The sequence below is a fragment of the Asterias amurensis genome, chromosome 4, assembly GCF_032118995.1.
Source record: "Asterias amurensis chromosome 4, ASM3211899v1".
Classification (NCBI taxonomy): Eukaryota; Metazoa; Echinodermata; class Asteroidea; order Forcipulatida; family Asteriidae; genus Asterias; species Asterias amurensis.
In genome coordinates this window covers 3,709,701-3,732,544 of record NC_092651.1, presented here as the reverse complement: position 1 = coordinate 3,732,544, position 22,844 = coordinate 3,709,701, and the positions used below count along the sequence as shown (strand labels likewise).

Sequence of the window (22,844 nt, the reverse complement as noted above, 5' to 3'; positions counted from 1 at the left end):
ATCGTCATGGTGACATCGTCATGGTGACATCATCATGTTGTTTAGTGCCTACCTGTGCATCGTAACAAGTTCCAGTTGGTTTCCATTGTTGAGCATTTTGAGTTGCATGTCACTCTTGCATTGCAGCGTGTTCTGAGCATCGTTAAGTTGGTCCCATGTTCACAGAGTTGTTTTGTTCTTATCACGGTAGAACGTCCACGGAGAAACTGTTTAGAGTTGATTAAAGCCCTGTGGTCTAATGGAATATGATTTGAGACAAAAGAGACCCCTTGGTTATTACACCTGCTTGTGACTGCAGCACATTCCAGCTGATTTCCCTGTGGCTTTTTGCCCAAGAGCTCATGATTAGATATAAAACCAACCAGTCACGGCAGATGTGTCAGCCTGCACTTTTTCCACGCGCTACAAATTGACACGTTTCAGTGAAAGTTTGAATCACAATCATAAAAGCATGTTTATATTTAAAGGCACTGCAGCCAACTTCACACTTCATCTCGAGTAAGGACGAGTAACTAATCCTAACTTAGGATAGGTTTTAAACGCCCTAACGTCTATGGATACTAAGCTTGGGCGATATCACGATATCGCGATATTAATTTGGAAACGATTTCGGTATCGGATGGATTTGGTTTTAATCGAAATATCGATATATCGCGATATATCGCGATATATGCTAGCTGAGACATCTTGCACCCCATAGGTTTGGAGTAAAACCAGAAGAATAGGTCATTAGAACACCTCTCTTATGCTATGACTGTCTCTTCTTCAACTTTCACTTGGAGTTTGAAGACTGATGATGTCAAATTTAATTAATCGCGATTATATCGAAAATGCGATATATTGTCGGCGATATATCGTGAATAAAATAAATCGATATCGCCCAAGCTTAATGGATACAGAACTAAATTCGTTAAATTCGTTAAATAAAATCTTGAAAAGGCTCTGAAGTTGGCTCTTGACAGAAAATATAAAAAACACCCATATTCTTTGTAACCTTTGACCTTGGCAACAGTTACCAACCAACATTAAACTAACACCATTTGTTAAAAACAAGTTCAGTGTATCTCTTGACCAAAATCGTTTTGGAGACCTATCCCCTTCATGGTTTGCCAACATTTTGAAATTGGGGGATATTTCTCACTTTCGGTTGCCACAGCATGCATAAGTATAGGCATGTATTGTGAACTTTTGATCTGTAATATTTGTTAGCGCCACTCAATTCCCATTTGGTTTTTCCTTTTTATGTGTTGCTGAGAATCTATATAATCATAAAACGCAGACAACTTAATGGGATCATATTGGCGCGTGGATTTCTAGACAACGCAAAATCGCCCGAAATAGGCAGTAGTGTAGTTTCATTTGACCTTTGTTATATTGGTGGGCCAACATGATCCCAATTATTTTTCAATTGAAATCTGTTTAGGAACACTCAACTTAACCAAATACAAGAAAACATTGGTGGGATCTTGTTGGCACAGATACTTACAGTGATGAAAAAAGTGAATGTTGTGCCAATTTAGGCCAAAATGTGTGGAATGACAATACTTTAGAAAATTTTCAAAAAATCTTTTGACATGCAAGTTGCAGAGATCCCAAGATTCTTTTTTCATTTGTCATTAGATGAAAACTGTTCCAATACCCAGTTGCAATAAAAAAAAATTTTTTGTTGTTGGCGCGCAAAGTTACGGAGGTGCGAAAACGCAATATATTGGTAAAATTTGAACTTTGACCTCTATTATCTCTCTGCGCCAACGAGATCCCACTCACTTTGCACTTTAATTTGTTTTAGGGATGCAAGCTCTTTCATTTGAACTTGTTCAATTCATGGGATCCTATAGGCGCGTTGAGTTATGCGGCGTTGAAAATGGCACGAGGGCACTGTTCGTCAAAGACTCAGGTGCGCGTAACATGACGCGCCAACGAGATCCCGAATTTTTTTTTTTACTTTTGGTATAAGCCCAACTGGAGGTTTCAAAAAATGTTTTACTTTTTCTGGGATGACCTTGGCGCACGTTTTTGTGTTTACAGGGAATGTACTATTCGTTTCTTGAGGGCGTTTTGGCCCAAACTTTGATAACTGGTAACTCCAAAACCGAAAGCGTCAGCAAACTAAAATTTTGGATTTATTCGTTTGGTATGATGGTGTATCACTCTAATTTTTTAGAAGAAGATCTGCGAACCCATGAATCACACCCCCCCCCCCCCTAATTTGGTACATTCTTACAGGCAGGGACTCTTAAAGGACAAGTCCGGCTGTGTTGTGTTTTTCATTTCAATAATCAATATCTTGCTGTGTAACAGTTTAAGAACCAGAAACTTGTTCATCAGGAGTTGACTTTGAGTCCCATAAATACCTTTCAATTGGAGACTATTAGATGGTCCTTTTTCACAGTTCTCGCTTACATGTATGCGCGCATTACTGAGCATGAGTGTACCCGCTCAGAGCCGCAAACGCGAAAATTTGCTAACCATTATAAAGCTGTGAGATTTTGCTCTAGCCATGGGCTTTGGGTTTATTGTAATGTTCCTTTTCTCTTTTCTATCTGTTGCAGCTGGTGGTGGAAATGACGCTACTGTCCTGCAAGCTGAAAATACCAAACTGCAGGCGGACATTAAAAATGCCCTGAACAAGCTGGTTGCACTGGAACACAGTCATGGAGGTAAGTAATGGATCATTCAGGCCCAATTTCTCAAAGACACTGGACACTATCGGTAATTGTCAAAGACCAGTCTTCTCACTTGGTGTATCTCAACATATGCATAAAATAACAAACCTGTGAACATTTGAGCTCAATCGGTCATCGAAGTTGGGAGAAAAAAACACCCTTGTTACACAAAGTTGTGTTCTTTCATTCAGATGCTTGATTTCGAGGCTTAAAATCTAATTCTGAGGTCTCGAAAATTACTTCTTTCTCGAAAACTACATTGCTTCAGAGGGAGCCGTTTCTCACAATGTTTTGTACTATCAACAGCTTCCCATTACTCGTTACCAAGTATTAAGGTTTTATGCTAATAAAAATAATTATTTTGAGTAATTATCAATAGTGTCCACTGCCTTTAAAGCTGCTAAGCAGAAAAAAAACCTTCTTAGCAAATTTAAGTGGGGCACCAGTCACAACAATTTAAACTTAGCAGCAGTTTGGCTGGTAACTTGTGCTGAGTAAGATTCATCTGTTCGAAGCAAATGTTTTGAATACAGGTTGTAACCAGGGCCCAATATCATGAAGCATTTTGGAGAAAAGACGACTTGATGAATTTCTTTGCCGAGCAGTGGGGCTCCAGTCACAACAATAACATTAACAACCGTGGATTGAGTTCTTAATTAGTCTCTCAACGTTTCAACCAGCTTGCTCTAGTCATCAACAGAAGACGACAGTTGTTATTATAATTTGTTTTGGAGAAGACATCTTTATTAAAAAACATGTCATTGCTATTACATAATTCCCAAGCTGATTGATCAATCTCTACCTTCAAATCAAGAGGTTCATTTTCAGGCCTGAAATTTCACCTTTTAAAGGGCAAGGCCATTTTCATTTTGCAAAGGGGCTTTCATTGGAAAATGTTTAAGTCAATGGGAATCTTTTGGAGGGGCACCAAGGCTAAGACCAATAGCAACAAAGGGAAGGCCATTTTCATTTTACCGAGGCAAGGCCATTTTCATTTTACAAAGGATACATCCATTGGAAATTCTTAAATTCAAAGGGAATCTTTTGAAGGGCACCAATGCTAAGACCAGGGGCAACAAAGGGCAAGGCCATTTTCATTTTGCAAAGGGCACTTCCACTGGAAAATCTTAAAGTCAATGGGAATCTTTTGAAGGGGCACCAAGGCCAAGACCAAGGGCAATGGAGGCCATTGCCCCTGTGGCCTTCGTGTAAGTCTGGGCATGTATTTGACTGGGAATATATTTGTTTGGGTTGTCTACAGTTTTTCGGAATCCTTTGCTAAACTCGAATACCAACCCGGCCAGTGCAACACGCAACAGAATTCTGGTTAATCAATCTCTACCTTTAAATCAAGATGTTTATTTGACAGTGAATAATCTATTTGTTTGATTTCTTTACAGTTCTTCAAATTCCTTTGCCAAACGCAAGTCCCAGCCCGGCCACCAACGTGTCATGCAACAGCATTCCAAAACAAGAGATCGCAGCCAGTGTCAAAGGTCAGACGATGAATGATGATCAGTCTAAGCCGAAGCAAGCTAAAAAGAAACAGGCCAAAGTGGAGAAAAAAGGTAAAGAAACACCTGGTTGATGGATTTGAGGTACGGATTGATGAGCTAATGTACTCTATCAATGCCTTGGGCCACTGTCTTATTCAACAGCTGCACGCTAGGAAAAATATTTCAATAGATACTTGGGTGCTATCTGAATGCATGCGGAACATTCCTGCTGGTCTTGAACCTCGTTCTTGAAAACATGAGACCCAATGTGTCACCCAATTAAAGGAAAACTTCAGTAATTTCTAGTGGAGCATTCATGAAAATTGCTCAATTGTTGTAGTAGATACAGGCTACCAGCCGAGTTACTGTGTTATTTATATAGTGAGAAAATAGAATTAGCTGTTGCAAACAACTTACCAAGCAAATGGACTGAGGGTATAAATGCAAAAAATAGTTAATGGCCTGACGTTTCGACCCGAGGAGAGTCTTTCTCGAAGGCTAAATGACAACGCAACAAACATGAACAGGTAACTACATGTAAGTGAAACATAAGCAGTGAAATGGAATTTCCCCACCTCCCCACCCTTGATATTGTCCTTTGTGTTTCCATCTTCTTGTGTTCAAGCCACTCCCTTCCCTTCAACCCCCCCCCCCTTTTGTCCCCCTATTCATTGTTTACCCCTTGCTTTTTTCTGTATGCTTTCTAACCCCATTATGTTTATGCTTATGTTTCACTTAGTTACCTGGGGTGGATTTCACAAAGGTAGTCCTAACTTAGGACTAGTCCTAGGCAATGCTAAGAGATAGGACTGGTCCTAAGTTAGGACCAGTAACTCATCCTAACTTAGGACTGGTCCTATCTCTTATCATTGGCTAGGACTAGTCCTAAGTTAGGACTACCTTTGTGAAATCCACCCCTGTTCATGTTTGTTGTGTTGTCATTTACCCTTCGAGAAAGACTCTGCTAGGGTCACACATCAGGCCATTAACTATTTATATTGTGTGAGACTGGTCCCCTGCTTGGTTGTTACATGATGAATTTGCTAAGCAATTTTTTTATCAGGAGGGCAAATCGATTTTTGAAGAGATGCAGAACCATTCCTTACAGTCGCAACTCAGTTTATATAGATTTGCCAGAGTAAAGGACTCCAAAGGATTGGGCCATTACTTATCACAAGGTCAAGCATTCCAATCTTAAACTAAAGCCACTGGACTCTATAAGAAATTACTCAAAATAACTGTAAGCATAAAAACTTACTTGGTAACGAGGACAATCAGCTCCCTCTGAAGAGTATAGTTTTTGAGAAAGGGGTAATTTTCCACAAATTTGAAGAAGTCTCATTTTACCACAGAGTTAGTTCAGACTTTTCAGCAACCTGTAGTGAATAATCTGCTTTAAATTACTGGACTGGACACTATTGGTAATTACTCGAAATAATTATTAGCATAAAAACTTACTTGGTAATGAGTATAATTGAGAGCTGTTGATAGTTTAAAACATTGTGAGAGCCCGGCAAAGTACTGAATACATCGGTGTATAGGGGTAATACCAAAAAAAATCATTCATTATCCCCCATGCAAGGTACCATCTATTGCGATACCGGCTGCTAAAAATAGGATTCAAACTGCCTTTACCTACCGAGCAATCTCGGTGGTCTAGTTGGTATGACACTGCTCTAAAATTGCAAAGGTTCGAATCCCACCCGAGTAATATGCCTGTGATTTTGTTCACAGATCTCTGGAAAGTACCGAGTATACAGTGCTAAGACATCGGTGTATATTGGTAAAACCAACATTAAAGGAACACGTTGCCTTGGATCGGTCGAGTTGGTCTTTGAAAAGCGTTTGTAATAAAATGCATTTGGGTACAAAAAAAGATGTTGTAAAAGTAGAATACAATGATCCACACAAACATGCCTCGAAATTGCACGGGTTTCCTTTTACTGCGTCAACTAACACGGTCGGCCATTTATGGGAGTCAAATGTTTGACTCCCATAAATGGCAGACCGTGTTTGTCGACGAGGTAAGAGGAAAACCGCGCAATTTGGAGTGATACTTGTGTGGATCATTATATTCTACTTTTAAAATATCTTTCTAATCATATGCATTTTATAACAAATGAATACAACTGCTTTTCAAAGACCAACTCGACCGATCCAAGGCAACGTGTTCCTTTAACACTCATAATAGTCAGTAGCTAAGTGCTCTAATTTTGTCTGTCCATCTTCTCTAACATGCCTGTCGTTCACTTTTTTCAATAGAGAAGAAAGAGGGCGCTGGTCCCCCTGGTGCACCGGTAGCCGAGCCTGATATCACCGCGGTGGATCTACGGATTGGTCGTATACTGGAGGTGAAGAGACACCCTGATGCGGACACGCTTTACATCGAGCAGATTGAGCTGGGCGAGGGCGCTCCGAGGACGGTCGTCTCAGGATTGGTAAATTATGTCAAGATCGAAGAGGTAAGTCAGTTTTGGTTAGAAATTAATTAAAGTTTACCTGAGCCAAATTTCATTGGGCTGCTTGAGCATAACATGCAGCTAAGCAAAATTATGCTTACCAGGATAAGGTTACCACCAAAGTACCATTACATGTCATGTGTACCATTTCTGATTGGTATCCTGCTCTATTTTTGCCAAGTAAAAAATATTTGGGCAATATAGTCAGCTAAAGCAGCTATACGAAATTTGGCCCTGGTCAGATTTCCCCCTGGCTTATTACTTTTTATTGTGTGACATTTCTTGACACTTGTGTCCTTAAAGGCAGTGGACACTATTGGTAATTACTCAAAATAGTTGTTGGCATGAAAACTTACTTGGTAACGAGTAATGGGGAGAGGTCGATATGTATAAAACATTGTGAGAAACTGCTCCCTCTGAATTGACAGAGTTTTCGAGAAAGAAGCAATTTTCTACGTAATTGATTTCGAGACCTCGGATTTAGAATTTGAGGTTTCAAAATCAAGGATCTGAAAGCACACAACTTCGTGTGACAATGGTATTTTTTTTTTCATTATTATCTTGCAACTTCGACGACCAATTGAGCTCAAATTTCACATGTTTGTTATTTTGTGCATATGATGAGATACAGCAAATTAGAAGACTGGTCTATGACAATTACTGATAGTGTCCAGGGTCTTTAAATTAAGCGAGACATTTAGCCATGATTGCTGGGTTCTTTGGATGGGGCATAAAGCTGAAGGTCCCGTGTGTTGTGTAGTGCAATGTAAAATAACTTTCTCAAGAAGACTATCAGAGCATAGTGATCGAAACGTCGAGTTTAAACCAACAGTTTTTTCAGAACCACCCCCAACTCATTTACAGATAGTCATTACATGGTGTTACCGCAATCCTTTCCATATCGTATTTCCACCATGCATAATTTCAAATCCTACGGAAAATAACTTGTTGTAAAAGGAAGGGGTTCGCCCTGGTGTTCCTGGTTTAATTGGCTGCATATTTCATATTTTTAAGACTTCATGACAGCAATATATATCCTAAGACTTGAGGGCAGCAATAATTCCTTGGACTTTAGGGCAGCAGTATTTCCTAAGACTTGAGGGCAGCAATAAATCGTACGACTAGATTAATTTATATTTAAAGTCTATGGGTAATTTTTGACCAACGACCAGGGGCAACAGAGGTCATAGCCTGATTTTACATATTTTTTAAAGGAGGTGGGAGTCTTTGTATTCAATGTGCTAATTGCACAATTTTTTTTATTGTATTTACCTGCAAGTCATGCAGTTGCTGTTCTTCTGTGATATTATTGTATTGTAACTCAACTACAGTACCAACTAGACATCTAAACATCAGATTATAAACAATATAAACCGGGCAGAAAATTCTAATTAAAACATATTCACCCATATAACCCTGGCATACTTTTACACTGTATCCATATTTGATGGGATACCTGATCAGGGGTGATTATGATTCCCCATGGTATGTGCCCATTCGCCGGGGCAGGTAGGGGCGAAAGCGATCATACATAGTGTGAAAAGGCCGAACATTATTCCCTGTCATTCCTGTGGGGAAACACTGGGGAATACAGTCGTGTGAAAAAAGTTCGGCTGGCTAGTCACCGACAAAAATTAAGGGCAAACCCTGATGGACAGTAGGGTTAAAAATAGCTAGGGTTATAATGTTGGTAATTATATTGATTTTTTTCATAACTACCAATACTTTGTTAATGCATTTGGGAGGTGCAATACTTTGGGGGAAATAAATAGATTCTATTTAGTATTATGATAGTGCATGTACATGTACACCAGCAACATTTGTTTGTTTTCCCCGCAGGTTTGTTTTCATAACTATCATGTGCACTTTTCGTAATGGAAAACCCAGTGGCAATTGTAGAATGAAAAGACACCAGTTCTAAGATACACTTGTGAGAAGGGCTTGTCTTTCTGTCCCCGCTTTGATCTCCAAGATTATAATATTGCTTCCAATATGGAGGAGAAATTTAAATCAAACAGAGTGGATGGTTATTATCGAGAGATTCAGCAGGCATCAACAGCATTCCAAAGGCTATAAATAATAGATGTTCATTATTATTATTATTAAAACTAGGATGTAGCACATCAATTCAAATTTTACAATTTTAATGAATGTCGCTCTGTCCCTTAAAGGCTCTGAATCCTTTGGTAATTATCAGAGACCAATTTTCTCACTTGGTGTATCCCAACATGCATAAAATAACAAACCTGTGAAAACTTGGACTCAGATCAAAGTTGCAAGAAAATAATGAAGGGAAAAAAACATTCTGGTTGCACAAGTTTGTGTGCTTTCAGATGCCTGATAAAAGGCTTCAGGCCTAAAGTTTTTTAATTGTTAATATTTTGAGTGAGAAATTACCTCTTTCTCAACAACTACCCAGTTCACATGTCATGTACATGTATTTTACTTTAGAGGGAGCTGTTCTCACACATTTGTTAACTTATGCAGAGTATGTTTAGATACATGTACGCCAAGTGAGAATACTGGTCTTTGACAAATACCGAAGGTGTCCAGTACCTTTAAACCATAGAACTGTTTTTTTCTATCTGCACTTTGGTTTCAATTCATTATTTTTCTGGAATTATGTCGATCATTCCACCTTCGGAAATGTACAAAAATGTTGAATTGATCACGTATGTTACGCATAACCCAGTTTTAGTTGAGTGGAAAGCACTGTAAACGCCTCCACAGTAGCTGAGGAATCAATTCCTGCCTTGATGCCTCAATCGCTTAACAGAACATCAGTTTGATGGGAACGCCAAATTGAAATTCATATTAATGGCTCTCAACTATTCAATTGGAATTGGAGACCTCGCTTTTATAATCAACTGATACCGCTGAGAACCGCGGCACACGTACTTATAAACCATCTGATCAATGCTTTACAACTCCAACCCCTTCCCCTACAACCTCATTCCCATCTACGGTCATCCCAGGGGGTACAGTTCCTATTAAGGGAAGTGCTTTCACTTTTTAGATTAAGCGGGAAGAACCACAACCTGAGCAAAATGCCAACAATTTCATTCCTGTCGGGCAAGTTCAAGGGATAAGAAAAAAGTACATGTTCATGACAACAGTGGTATTCTTGGGCCAATTTCATGATACCTCCCTCAATGTAATTGTTAGCATAATAATAATAGTAATAATAATAATAACAAATTTTTATATAGCGCATTTCACAATAACCATATCAATCATTAGTGCCCTGGTCATGGGGCCAATAACATCCCTGTAATGTTTCTCAGCTCCCTTGGGAGTATACAGCCCTGAGCTGCCTGTAAGGCGCTTGTGGCTTTGTATACACAATATCAACCTCTACCCTCGCAGGTACCCATTTATACCCCTGGGTGAAGAGAATCAATTATAGTAAAGTATCTTGCTCAAGGACACAAGTGTCACGACCGGGATTCAAACCCACGCTCCAGTGACTGCACCATAATTTGAATTCGATGTTCTTAACCACTCGGCCATGACACTCTACAACTTACTTCAACTTACTTGGTAAGAAGCAATTGAGAGCTGTTCATAGTATGTGAAGTTTTTTACTCCATTGGTCATCCGAGTTGCAAGAGAACAATGAAACACAAAACACCCTTGTTCTTGTGTGCTTTCAGATGTCTAAAAAATGCTTCAGGCCTGAAGTCTTTTAATAACTGAGTGAGAAATTACATGTTTCTCAAACACAACCTGTTTCTTAAAACTACCAGTTTCTTAAAAGCTTTATTACTTCAGAGGGAACCGTTTCTCACAATGTTTTATAATATATAAATGTTTTATAATATATAAATAATTTATAATATATAAATGTTTTATAATATATAAATGTTTTATAACAGCTAGCCATAGCTCATATGCTGACAGTTATTTGAGTAATTGCCAGTAGTGGCCAGTGCATTTTAAGCTTCTTTTGAAAAATTCGGTAACGATCAGTTTATGGTGATATAGATGATGAAATTGAGAGTAGTATTTGTGTTGTAATGTTGTTAATTTTGTTACAAACTACTACATGTAAGTCTTTATGCACCAGTGATTATTACCATACATGTACATATGCAAACACCACGATGGCTTTTATTAGTGTTTTTGTATTGAGCGGTCCTGTCAAAAATTAAAGGGGAATCCATCAATAATGACGCTTCCATCAGGAATTTTTTAGTGCAATCATGTTTCAGTACTTACTGTTATGCCTTAAAGGAACATGTTGCCTTGGATCGGTCGATTGGGTCTTAACAGAGCGTTTGAAACCGTTTGTTATGGATTGCATATGGTTAGAAAGATGTTTTAAAAGAAAAATATAACAATCCACACAAGTATGCCTCTAAGTTGCACGGTTTTCCTTTTGCGTCGTGAACTAACACGGTCGGCCATTTACGGGAGTCAAAAATTTGACTCCCATGAACGGCCGACCGTGTTAGTCGATGACAGAAAAGGAAAACCATGCAATTTCGAGGCATGTTTGTGTGTATCATTATATTCTACTTTTAAAATATCTTTCTAATCATGCATTTTATAACAAACGGTTTCGAACGCTTTTCAAAGACCAACTCAACCGATCCAAGGCAACATGTTCCTTTAAGGCATAACACATTGGAGTTTCTAAATTTTAGTGCAATTATGTTTCAGTAAGGCATAACACATTGGAGTTTCTAAAGTTGAGTGCAATTATATTTCAGTAAGGCATAACACATTGGAGTTTCTAAAGTAATTTAGGTATCTTAATGTGATCATGAGTTCCATCAATGTTGTTGTTCATAATAATAAAAGTAGAAAATAATAAAAATATTTATATACATTGTAGCGCCAAAACCTGTAAAAGACAAATGTTTACATGTACAGGTGCTTTATATAAAATTGACATAAAATAATGTTTTTAAAAACTTCTTTTTTTTTGGGGGGGGGGGGATTTGAGAATTTACTTTAAAATCATCAGTAAGTGCCAAAGGGGTTCAGTACCTTTCAAACTGCTGTTTGTGTACTCATGTCCAACTTTGGTTTCCTGTATTTCTATTCTTGTCTTCAGATGGAGAATCGTATGGTGATCCTATGCTGTAATCTAAAACCAGCTAAGATGAGGGGCGTTCTCAGCCAGGCAATGGTCATGTGTGCTGCCACGCCCGATAAGGTGGAGCTATTGATACCTCCCAAGGGGGTGGAGCCGGGAGATCGAGTCAGCTGCGAGGGATATGAACGTAAGTTAACATCATACAAAACTAAGATTTTGTTTCAATTCCTTTGTTGAATTTTGTTAGTCTTTTTAACATACATGGTTTATCTCAAATTGGCAATTTTAAAAAGGCACATACTTAGTAAGTAGAATTTGAAAACGATACCTCCATGAATATAGTAAGGTTTATGTAATGATAATCTCAAAATTATTTGGGGTGGTTCTGAAAAGAACCATTTGTTTCAACTCGGCGCTATGATCAGTATGTTCTGATCGTCTTTAAGACTTTCTCCTGAGGGAAAAACAGGTTTGACTGTCCTATGAGGAAAAAACATAGTCACTATACATTGTACCTGTTTCCTTCTAGGATAGTTAAGGAAATGCCTCAACCATCTTAGGAGGAAAAACACAGTTACTACATGTATGTCATTTTCATTTCTAGGAGGATTGAGGGAAATGCCTTAACCATCTTGGGAAGAAAAAAAAGACAGTTACTATGTTTGTTTTCATTCCTAGGGTGGTTAAGGAAATGCCTCGACCATCCTAGGAGGAAAACACACTTAAATGTATTTTTTATTCCTAGGATAGTTAAGGAAATGCCTCAACTACCCTAGGAGGAAAAAACACAGTTACATGTATTTGTTATTCCTAGGATAGTTAGGGAAATGCCTCAACCATCATATGAGAAAACGGCATAGTTACCATGTATTTTTTAACCCTATGACAGTAAAGGAAATGCTTAAAATACTTTGACTACATGTTTCTATGAATCCTAGCTAAGTTCAGGAAAACCTCGAAAGCTTATTAGGAGAAGAATTTGATGCACCTTTTTGTTTAGTTTGAGGAGAAAAAATCGCAAACAAAAAGTTTTTTTTTTTTTTAATAAATATACTATACTTTCTTTTAACTTAATGTTTTCATAACTTAGATAGACCCATGCAAACTTGAAATCGCTGCTAACATGTTTTTTCTTTTCTTGGTGGATGGCAGTGCTATGATCAGTCTCTTTCATAAACCATAACTTTTTTGCTTATAATGTGTACTGTATCACTACCAGGCATTAGAAAGCTGAATCACCTTTTTCACTGTTGCCCCCATATTACCCAATTCACCTAATGTCATCGTCACAATAATGTCGGTCGCACCATATTGTGGTAGTCAATACGTGTGTGTTTGACAGTGTAGTAGTCCTTATTGTAGGCGACTTGGCATTTACATGCTAAATCATAGAACCCTTTATTTTTACAGTGTGGAAATGCATTTACATTAAATGGTGTTTGAAGCTTTGCATGGTGTGGAGAATAAGAGTAACTATATGAATAGTAGACTTAAATTACTCAGAAAAATTATTAGCATAAAACCTTACTTGGTGAAGAGTAATGGGGAGAGGTTGATAGTACAAAACATTGTGAGAAACGGCTCCCTCTGAAGTGACATAGTTTTTGAGAAAGAAGTAATTTTCCACGAATTTGTTTTTGAGACCTCAGATTTAGAACTTGAGGTCTCGAAATTAACCATCTAAACACACACAACTTCGTGTGACAAGGGTTTTTCTTCTTTCATTATTATCTCGCAACTTCAACGGCCAATTGAGCTCAAATTTTCACAGGTTTGTTATTTTACCATATGTTGAGATTGACCAAGTGAGAACACTGGCCTTTGACAATTACCAATAGTGTCCAGTGTCTTTAATGCGGGGTACATCATCATCATTCTCTGTGGACCATCAAGGGGGACGTAGAGCCGCCCAAACCAGACGATTGCTTGCAGACTGCCACAGCTGCTGTGCCGGTGAGTGGTGGTCGACTTCTAGCTGGCGCAACCAGGTGTTGCGTGGTCGCCCTCTGGGTCTCTTCCAGGCAGGGTCAGGACGTAGTCCCCCTCGGGCGTTGACGCTCAGCTTGAGGGCGGCATGTGCTGGAGTGTCTTCTGGAAGCCGACGGACGTGGCCAAAGAGGGAGTGGAGAGGTGAGATGGACACACGGATGTCCTCGAGACCGGTGGTTTCCAAAATTGATTCGTTGGAGACGAAGTCTGACCAACGGACACCGAGTATCCGCCGTTGGCATCTGGTGTTAAAAGCTTGAAGCCTACGGCCATCCTCTACCAAAAGTGTCCAGGTTTCTGACCCATAGAGTAGGATGGGGAGAACGCATGTAGTGTACACCCTCAGCTTGGTTTTGAGGTTGAGACGCTTGTTCCGCCACACGCGATCTAGCTGGCCAAAGGTTGAGGAGGCGAGCCCGAGTCGTCGATGGATGTCAGGAGAAGAGTGACCTTCAGAGCAGATGTCGCAGCCGAGGTATCTGAACTTATCTGTGGTCCCGACAGGCTGGCCCTCAACAGATGCGGGGTACAACCATGTGTAAATCTCTTTTTTGGGGAGTGTTGGCTCTGAAAAGAGCCGGTTTTGGTCTCTGAGTATAGCCTACTGTTTGAAATGTCAAGACCAAAACCAGCTCTTTTCAGAGCCAACCCTCCCAAAAAAGATGGTTGTACCCCTGCAAGTCTACTATTCATATTTTTTATAAATTTATTGTTACACTTGCATTGACATTGTTCATGGTTCTGCTCCAACCTGAAGGGTATGTTCAAGATTTGATTTTCTCAAAAACTAATGAGGCAGTTTTATATAACACCCAAGCAGATCCTTGCCATTTGATTGGAGGATTGTCCGTCACGTGATAGCAAATAAAAGTACCATTGCACGCTGAGTCACTCACCGTGCTTTTTCGTTCCATCCGAAATGTACCATTGCACGCTGCCAGCGTGCAATGGTACTTTTCGGATGGAACGAAAAAGCTGAGTAAAAAAAACATCACTGCGTGCGCGTGTCTTTGGTAACGCAGCAGTGTTACTGCAAGGCATATTATGTAAAATTACTAGCATTCGGCTTCTACAATTAAAAATTGTAGGCCTACGCTTTGTTTGTTTTGAAAGTTGTATCTTTCAATCAAAATGACAAAGATCTACTTGGATGTTATATAAAACAAATAATGAATGTTTTTCATTCGTGCAATGGTGCGAATATGTTCATTCGTTGAAAGCTGGAATGTTCCATTCAACTCGGCTCCGCCTCTTTGAATAGAACATTCCATCTTTCAACTCATAAACATATTCGCACCATTGCACTCATAAACATTCATTATGTGTATAATATTTCATACATCTTCATTCACAGTCAGTAGGGATTCATGTCATGGACAAAAACCTTGATCTACAAAAGACCACAACCCTTTAAAACCAGGCATGTTCTTTGGTGTCGGGATAAAATATTACAGGAGCTAATAAGAAATTACCCCCTTTCTCAAAACTATGTTACTTCAGAGGGAGCCATTTTTCACACCGTTTTATACAATCAACAGCTCTTCATTGCTCATTACCAATTAAGTTTTTATGCTAACAATTATTTTGAGCATAACCAAACGTGTCCAGTGTCCTTTAAAACCAGGAGTGTTCTTTGGTGTAGGGCTAAAATAATACAGGAGCGCAATGTCTCTGAAGGGTCAACAGGTGTTTTCAAATGCAATCAGAGTTCCCTATTGCCTGACAAACGACCCCAACAAATGGCTCAAGTGGCTCTAATATAAATCAACCCCTCCCCCCCCCCCCACACTTTTCCTATTCACGGCAATCTCGTCAAGTAAGGCACTCACAGGCCGTCCTTACGGGGATTGCAGATCCAGTTAACGCTGGTCAAGTGGTATTAGGAGGTGGTGAAAAACCAACACTGTGGCGTCCCTTAAGATGGCATAGGGAAATCACTGATGATGCAGGCATGTATGCTTTTTATTTGAAAGAGCAAGGGCAATGAAGATATTAGATCGGTGTAGATTCTGTGCCTGTGCTGGGTTAAGAGTAATAATTTGGCATGCACAATGCTCTTTAGAGATTGGTGTGGCTGAGTGCATTTGCAGTCTTTGATTATTGGTACTTAACTCTTTAGACCATTCATTTCTGTATAATCATCACACAGTGCCCAGACATTGATAATATTGTTCATTTCTTTAATCAAATTTTGTCAGTTAAAAATGTCAACTGTAATAACCTGACCCAGAAGATTTAGTTATGTGTGTAGAAATTGTAATATTACATTAACATACATCATTGGAAAACTTTATATCTGGACCTTTATTTTTACAATTCTGTGTGCAAATGGAAGTAGGTCAAACCTTGCGGCCACTTTGCATATTTTGTTACAAACCGCTTGTGGTCACTAAGGTCTCTAAAGTGTTAACAATGAAGAAGTTCTCACCACTTGTTTTGGTCTTCTCCTGTTGTGTGCAAAATGCGTGCTTTACACATCTACTCTGCGGTAGTAGAATATATAGCAAGAAACAAACTGTACCTGGCAAGTAGACACACGCATGGTGTTACGGCAAACCAAATATATATTATTGAAACCTCACCGTGCAATGCCTCAAATCCCATATAAGACTTTGTTCACTGACTAAACAATGTTAATGTAAATTTCTTTCAGTGGGTGCCTTTCCGCCCCAGATGAATCCCAAGAAGAAGATATTTGAGCAGATTAAACCACATCTACGGACCAACGCCAGCAAGGTGGCATGCTATAAGGGAAGACCCTTCAAGGTAGAAGGCAAGGGGGTTTGCGTCGCCCCAAGCCTTATTGATGCAGAGGTGCGCTGAGGAGCGACAGAGTTCTTTCTTGTCAAAGTCTTCTCCAGAGAAATCTTTAAAAGAAAAAAAGTAAGACCTTCGAAATAGACCTGGGCGACTAGTGAAATTTACTACTCGACTAATTTTTTATTCGCAAGATGCAGTGCAGTTTAATGTTTGCCACGGGCGAAATAGTAAAATTCATGCTGAAAGGATTGTGTCACTGATGTCTGATTGTGTTTGGTAAGTGAATTATTTTGACGTGAATAGTCATGAGCGACACAATTGAATTATCAAACAGGTAGTAGCAACTACTTAGTAGTCACGGCGGCATGATTAATTGAGTAGTTGAATAACGGTAGTCGCGACTCAACTAAGCAATCAATAGTCGCGACTTCGACACTTGTCGACCAGGCTTACTTCCAGAACGGGACAGGGGCAAAAATGTCCAAACTAAATTTGTATTGCGTTCAAAATTACTTGATGATAATTGTATGATAATATTGATCAGGCCTGGAATTTCATCTTTGAATTTTTTTGCTATATGAATTTTGCAAAGGGCACTTCCATTGGAAAAGTTCAATGTTTATGGTTTATGGGAATCTTTTGTAGGGGCACCAAGGCCAAGAACAGGGCAACAGAGTCCATGACTTCCGTGTTATTTTAGACCTGATAAATAGTTGCCATAATTCATATTGTTTGCACAAGTTTCTGAATAGTCACTAATAATGAAAGCATTTTTATAGTACTCTTACACGAAGGTATCAGGGAGCTTTACACAAACCTGAAGCAGAAAAGCATTGCAGAACTCAAAACATTCCGACTCATTCTTTCAGAGAGTACCCCGGGGAGAAAGGAAAAGAAAACAGAAATAACTGTATATAACTGTATTGACCCAATTCACCTGACGTGATCATCCCAATAATCTTTCATGCACCTTATTGGTGGGCAATATCACTGTCCATTGACATTTTCCAATAGTTTTAAAAGTCTGCCATCTTGAAACCAAGCCTAACCGAGCCAACAAGTCGGTTAATGTTTTAGTCAGAACAGCCCATAGAGTTATATATAAGAACTAGAGGGCGCACTGGCCTATATACGCGACCCGGCATGCGCGCAGGCGGCCATTTTCTAAGTTGACAAAACAGGCATAGCACAGCCTGTGTTTATGCGGCCATTTTGTAAGTTGACAAAACAGCATCGCGTAGCATCAATAAACACAAACTTCAATGTGTGTTTCATATTCACCGCGTGTACAGAATGGCGTGCGAGTGTCTCCTTGCGGTCCCGTCGCGTTTGTGTAAGAAGCATCACCGGTGCGCCCTCTAGTTCTTATATATAACTCTATGGAACAGCCTCGTCACCGCAGTTCAACTGAACACGCGGAAACTCTCAGCCAAAATTCACTCCTGCTTCTTGGTAAAATATATCTGTGTTTTAAACGCGAGATCCAATTAATTTAGTTTAATTACGCAAACATATATTCCATATTTTTTTCTTTTGTGAGATTGTCTAACTGGGTTAATGAATAAACGAGAGAAGACACTGAATTTAAAATCAGACATTTTGGATGTTTTATTCAGTGGTTTATGTCTCTCTGGGATTGAACCAACTGGCTCAGGGAAAAATAAATTGTCCGGAAAGGAAATTGCGTTTATGGCAATTTAATTGCTGATCCATATTAAAGAGGTAACCAGTCAACACTGGGTGTTTGGCTGGTAAATATTAAAGGCACTGGATACGTTTGGTAATTGTCAAAGACCATTATCTCACTTGGTTTATCCTAACATATGCATAAAATAACCTATCTGTGACCATTTGGGCTCAATCAGTCATCGAAGTTGCAAGAAAATAATGAAAGAAACAAATACCTTGTTACAGAAATTTGTGTGCTTTCAGTCGCTTGAGAAATGCTTTAGGCCTGAAGTCTTTCTCAGTTTCAAATATTTGAGTGAGAAATTACCTCTTTCTCAAAAAAACTATTTTACTTCAGAGGGAGCCGTTTCTCACAATGTTTTAAACTGTCAACAGCTCTCAATTGCTCGTTACCAAATGAGTTTTTATGCTAATGTATATTTTGAGTAATTACCGAATGTGTCCAGTGCCTTTAATGGTGCACTGCACTATGAAGGTGTACATGTATGTTCTTACACCCTATGTTCCGGCACCCCTATGTTCCTACACCCTTAGTTCCGGCACCCCTATGTTCCGGCACCCCTATGTTCCGGCACCCCTATGTTCCGGCACCCCTATGTCCCTGCACCCCCTTTGTTCCGGCACATGTTCCGGCACCCCTATGTTCCGGCACCCCTATGTTCCGGCACCCCTATGTTCCGGCACCCCTATGTCCCTGCACCCCCTTTGTTCCGGCACATGTTCCGGCACCCCTATGTTCCGGCACCCCTATGATCCGGCACCCCTATGTTCCGGCACCCCTATGTTCTGGCACCCCTATGTTCCGGCACCCCTATGTCCCTGCACCCCCTTTGTTCCGGCACATGTTCCGGCACCCCTATGTTCCGGCACCCCTATGTTCCGGCACCCCTATGTTCCGGCACCCCTATGTTCCGGCACCCCTATGTCCCTGCACCCCCTTTGTTCCGGCACATGTTCCGGCACCCCTATGTTCCGGCACCCCTATGTTCCGGGACCCCTATGTTCCGGCACCCCTATGTTCTGGCACCCCTATGTTCCGGCACCCCTATGTTCTGGCACCCCTATGTTCCGGCACCCCTATGTTCTGGCACCCCTATGTTCCGGCACCCCTATGTTCCGGCACCCCTATGTTCTGGCACCCCTATGTTCCGGCACCCCTATGTCCCTGCACCCCCTATGTTCCGGCACATGTTCCGGCACCCCTATGTTCCGGCACCCCTATGTTCCGGCACCCCTATGTTCCGGCACCCCTATGTTCCGGCACCCCTATGTTCCGGGACCCCTATGTTCCGGCACCCCTATGTTCTGGCACCCCTATGTTCCGGCACCCCTATGTTCTGGCACCCCTATGTGCAGGAGACACCCTCCCCATCAAATAATTGGACATATTATAAAAAATGAAATTTGAAATAGAATATATAGGCGATGTGACCTCTGACGTCACACGAAAACCATAACATGATTCGCGCGCATACCGCCGGGCAAAACCTTTGTGTTTTAGCAGCCAGCTAGAAAGTGTACGCAATCTTACTATGACTACGCAACTCAGTGCCCGGCGAAACATGACGTGTATAGTGTTTTGTCAACAGAGGACGGTTTGAATGTAAACAAAGGTCACATCGTCTATACATTGTGTACCAAGTTGATTTTTAGAAATAATTATGCAGTTCTTGAAGCATTCTCCATGAAGATGGATTTCTTTGTCAATTTGCTTTTTCACAGTAATAAGTGTTTGAACAGTATATCAATCAATGCATATATAGCAGTTCATTATCACTTATTTTGCTCATGAGGGAAGCCAAATGAATCAAAATATAGTTTGTCATTCAGTATTCACTCTTATTATTACCATCTCTATCAAAAATTCCTGTTTACTTGTGGTCAAGCTTATTTGCTCACTGGGGAAGTGGTTGGTTACGTTAAAGGAACACGTTGCCTTGGATCGGACGAGTTGGTCTATAAAAAGCATTTGTAACTGTTTGTTATAAAATGCATTTGGTTGGAAAGATGTTTTAAAAGTAGAATACAATGATCCACAGAAATATGCCTCGAAATTGCACGGTTTTCCTTTTACCTCATCGACTAACACGGTCGGCCATTTATGGGAGTCAAAATGGCCGACCGTTTTAGTTCACAAAGTAAATGGAAAACCACGTAATTTCGAGGCAAACTTGTGTGGATCATTGTATTCTACTTTTAAAACATCTTTCCAACCAAATGCATTTTATAACAAACGGTTACAAACGCTTTTTATAGACCAACTTGACTGCTCCAAGGCAACGTGTTCCTTTAAGGAGCTCTTAAATTGGCCCCTGGATATCTTCATGTGGGGGATGTGCTTTTCCACCTTATTTGAGGGCACTTCATTATCTGATGATTGTTATAACAAGCGTAGACTCAAGTACCAAATTGCACGATTTATTAAATTGGCCATTTAAAGGGAAGGTACACTTTGGTACATGTAGTTACTCAAAACAAATATTAACTTAAAAACTGACTTGGTAACAAGCATTGGAGAGCTGTTGGTAGTATAAAACATTGTGGGGAACGACTCCCTCTGAAGTAACGTCGTTTTTGAGAAAGAGGTAATTTCTCACTAAAATAATAAAAGACTTCAAGCTAGAAGTCTTTTATTTCTATCTGAAAGCACACAAATTCGTCCAACAAGGGTGTTTTTTCTTTCATCATTTTCTCGCAACTTCGATGACCGATTGAGCCCAAATTTTCACAGGCTTGTTATTTTATGCTTATGATGGGATACACCAAGTGAGAAGACTGGTCTTTGACAATTACCAAACGTGTACCTTCCCTTTAATTGTTTGATTAATAAATTGTGACGTATAACCCTATTTATAGTAAAATGTTCTGGTTTAACAATGTGAAATCCAAAAAATCTCTTTCAGAGGAATGTTGCCTCTGAGGAGAGCTAGTGTTTTTCACTCGGCATTACTCTCGCAATGTGAACGCATCAGTAGACAAAACTACATGCTTCACCGATCAAGCAAAGCTCAGTTCCTCCCAGTGTAAACTTGGATTCATTCAACAGTGCTTAATCCCAAGCATGACTGAGCAGCCACTCCCCAGCATCCTCACGAGAACGGAGTGAAGCAAATTGTTCAAAACATTTTTCAGAACAGCCCAACACCTCTCAAAGCAGCCACGCAATCCACAAGAGATTTTTGGTTTTTTTTCTGCACGGTTGCACCTAAAAGTGTTACTAGAAATAGTTTAATTTCTTAGAAAAGACTGAATGATGTGTAGATGCCCATTTAATTTTGACAGGTTGGAGAATGGGAATGGATGTGTTGTTTTCCATAGACGTATTCTTTCAGGGAAATTATTGCTAAAATTAATCTATTTCTCTAAGTGCCCATGTTCATTTGGATGTACCCCAGAGAGCATAATGTCAATGGCAATCCATATAAAATGCTTGCAGGTAATCCTGTGGGATTTCGTTTGACGTGCACACTTTTATTAATTGTCTCATTACTTGTAACATCAAATCAATCAGCTTGGGGTAATAACAAACTTTTTGACTCCCCGTGGAGTTGGAGCCAGAAAGTACTTTCATCTCTGGTTCTATTTCATTAAGCTTGCTTTGCAAATTGATTTGCCGAGTAAAAATAAAAGGTGACCAGTTACAAGTACTGGATGGTTACATGTTTTCGCTAAGCGAGATTGCTTAGCACACCTGTATGCTAAGCAGCTCTATGAACCTCATAGAGTTGCTATAGCAGAAAATACCAGGGCCTAATTTCATAAAGACCATGTGAACTTTGTTTAGAATAAGTGTGACCTTGTACATTCTTTGGGTATTCTGGCAGGCAAGATGCTGCACTGGTCATATGGGAAAATTGACATTTTGTGTCATAATTTCCACATAAATCCAAGAGTTATGAAAGTAAAAGCTGGACAAGTTTTGAGATGTGCCCCTTAGCCAAAACTCCGTATTATAGTTTACATTGGTGCAACTAGTGCCTCTCTTCCGCTTAGCAAAGAAACTTGCTAAGCAGAACTTCCAGCTTAAAAGCTTCATGAAATTTGGCCTTTGTCATATTGTACCGTAATTTTCGGATTATAAACCGCGGTTTATATGTTGATTTTGACTTTTTTTTTAACTCCTGCGGTTTATTCTCCGGGCGGCTTGTAAGCCGACGTATAAATATTTAAGAGAAAAAACGGCATTTTTTAAAAGAAAGATCGTTTGTAAATTATTCTAAACAATGTTTTTTTTTTTGCTTAAACGAGAACAAAAACCTGCCTGTGTGATGACAAAATCCTGTTGAAAATCCCACCACAATTGTATTCCGTGTTTCCTTTGTAAAACGTTTATCAACCGCCCTCAGCTCCCCCTCTCAGCGCAACTCGGGCTAGACTAGACTGGTGCCCGTCTATTTATCCTAGCGATCTCTACATGTTGACGTCAGACATTCAAGCTATACTCGTGTCTCAGCGAAATAGACTCGTCCCCTGTCTATTTATCCCACGATCTTTATAAACTGACGTCAGACATCCAGGCTACACTCGTGTCAGCGCAGCGGTTTCTTCAGCTCAACCACGCACACAGCAATAGCAGAATGGTGAAGAACTATGCCGCGCCGGGGGTCAAACAAAACGTTTTCAAACCGCCCTGATTGTTGAGTCCAATAACATTGGGAATTTTATTTCCAGGCGGCGCAAATGCGAGGGCGTAGGCAACCCGTCGGCGAAAATCGCTCAATACGGTGCCCCTAACATCTGTTGT

General features: G+C 40.0%; 1 protein-coding gene across 2 annotated transcripts in view; it reads left to right on the top strand.

The window, feature by feature from the left end:
• LOC139935899 (aminoacyl tRNA synthase complex-interacting multifunctional protein 1-like) overlaps positions 1–18,267 on the top strand; it is a 137,525-nt gene extending 119,258 nt beyond the window's left edge. Inside the window, exons 9-13 of one of the 2 annotated variants that reach the window (XM_071930523.1) lie at positions 2,553–2,660; positions 4,067–4,234; positions 6,425–6,624; positions 11,681–11,849; positions 16,305–18,267. In XM_071930523.1, coding sequence (XP_071786624.1) covers positions 2,553–2,660; positions 4,067–4,234; positions 6,425–6,624; positions 11,681–11,849; positions 16,305–16,474 — 815 coding nt within the window. In that variant the 3' untranslated portion in view covers positions 16,475–18,267. The remainder of the gene's footprint in view (positions 1–2,552; positions 2,661–4,066; positions 4,235–6,424; positions 6,625–11,680; positions 11,850–16,304) is intronic. The other variant, XM_071930522.1, reaches the window with a different exon arrangement.
• Positions 18,268–22,844: the final 4,577 nt, after the last annotated feature.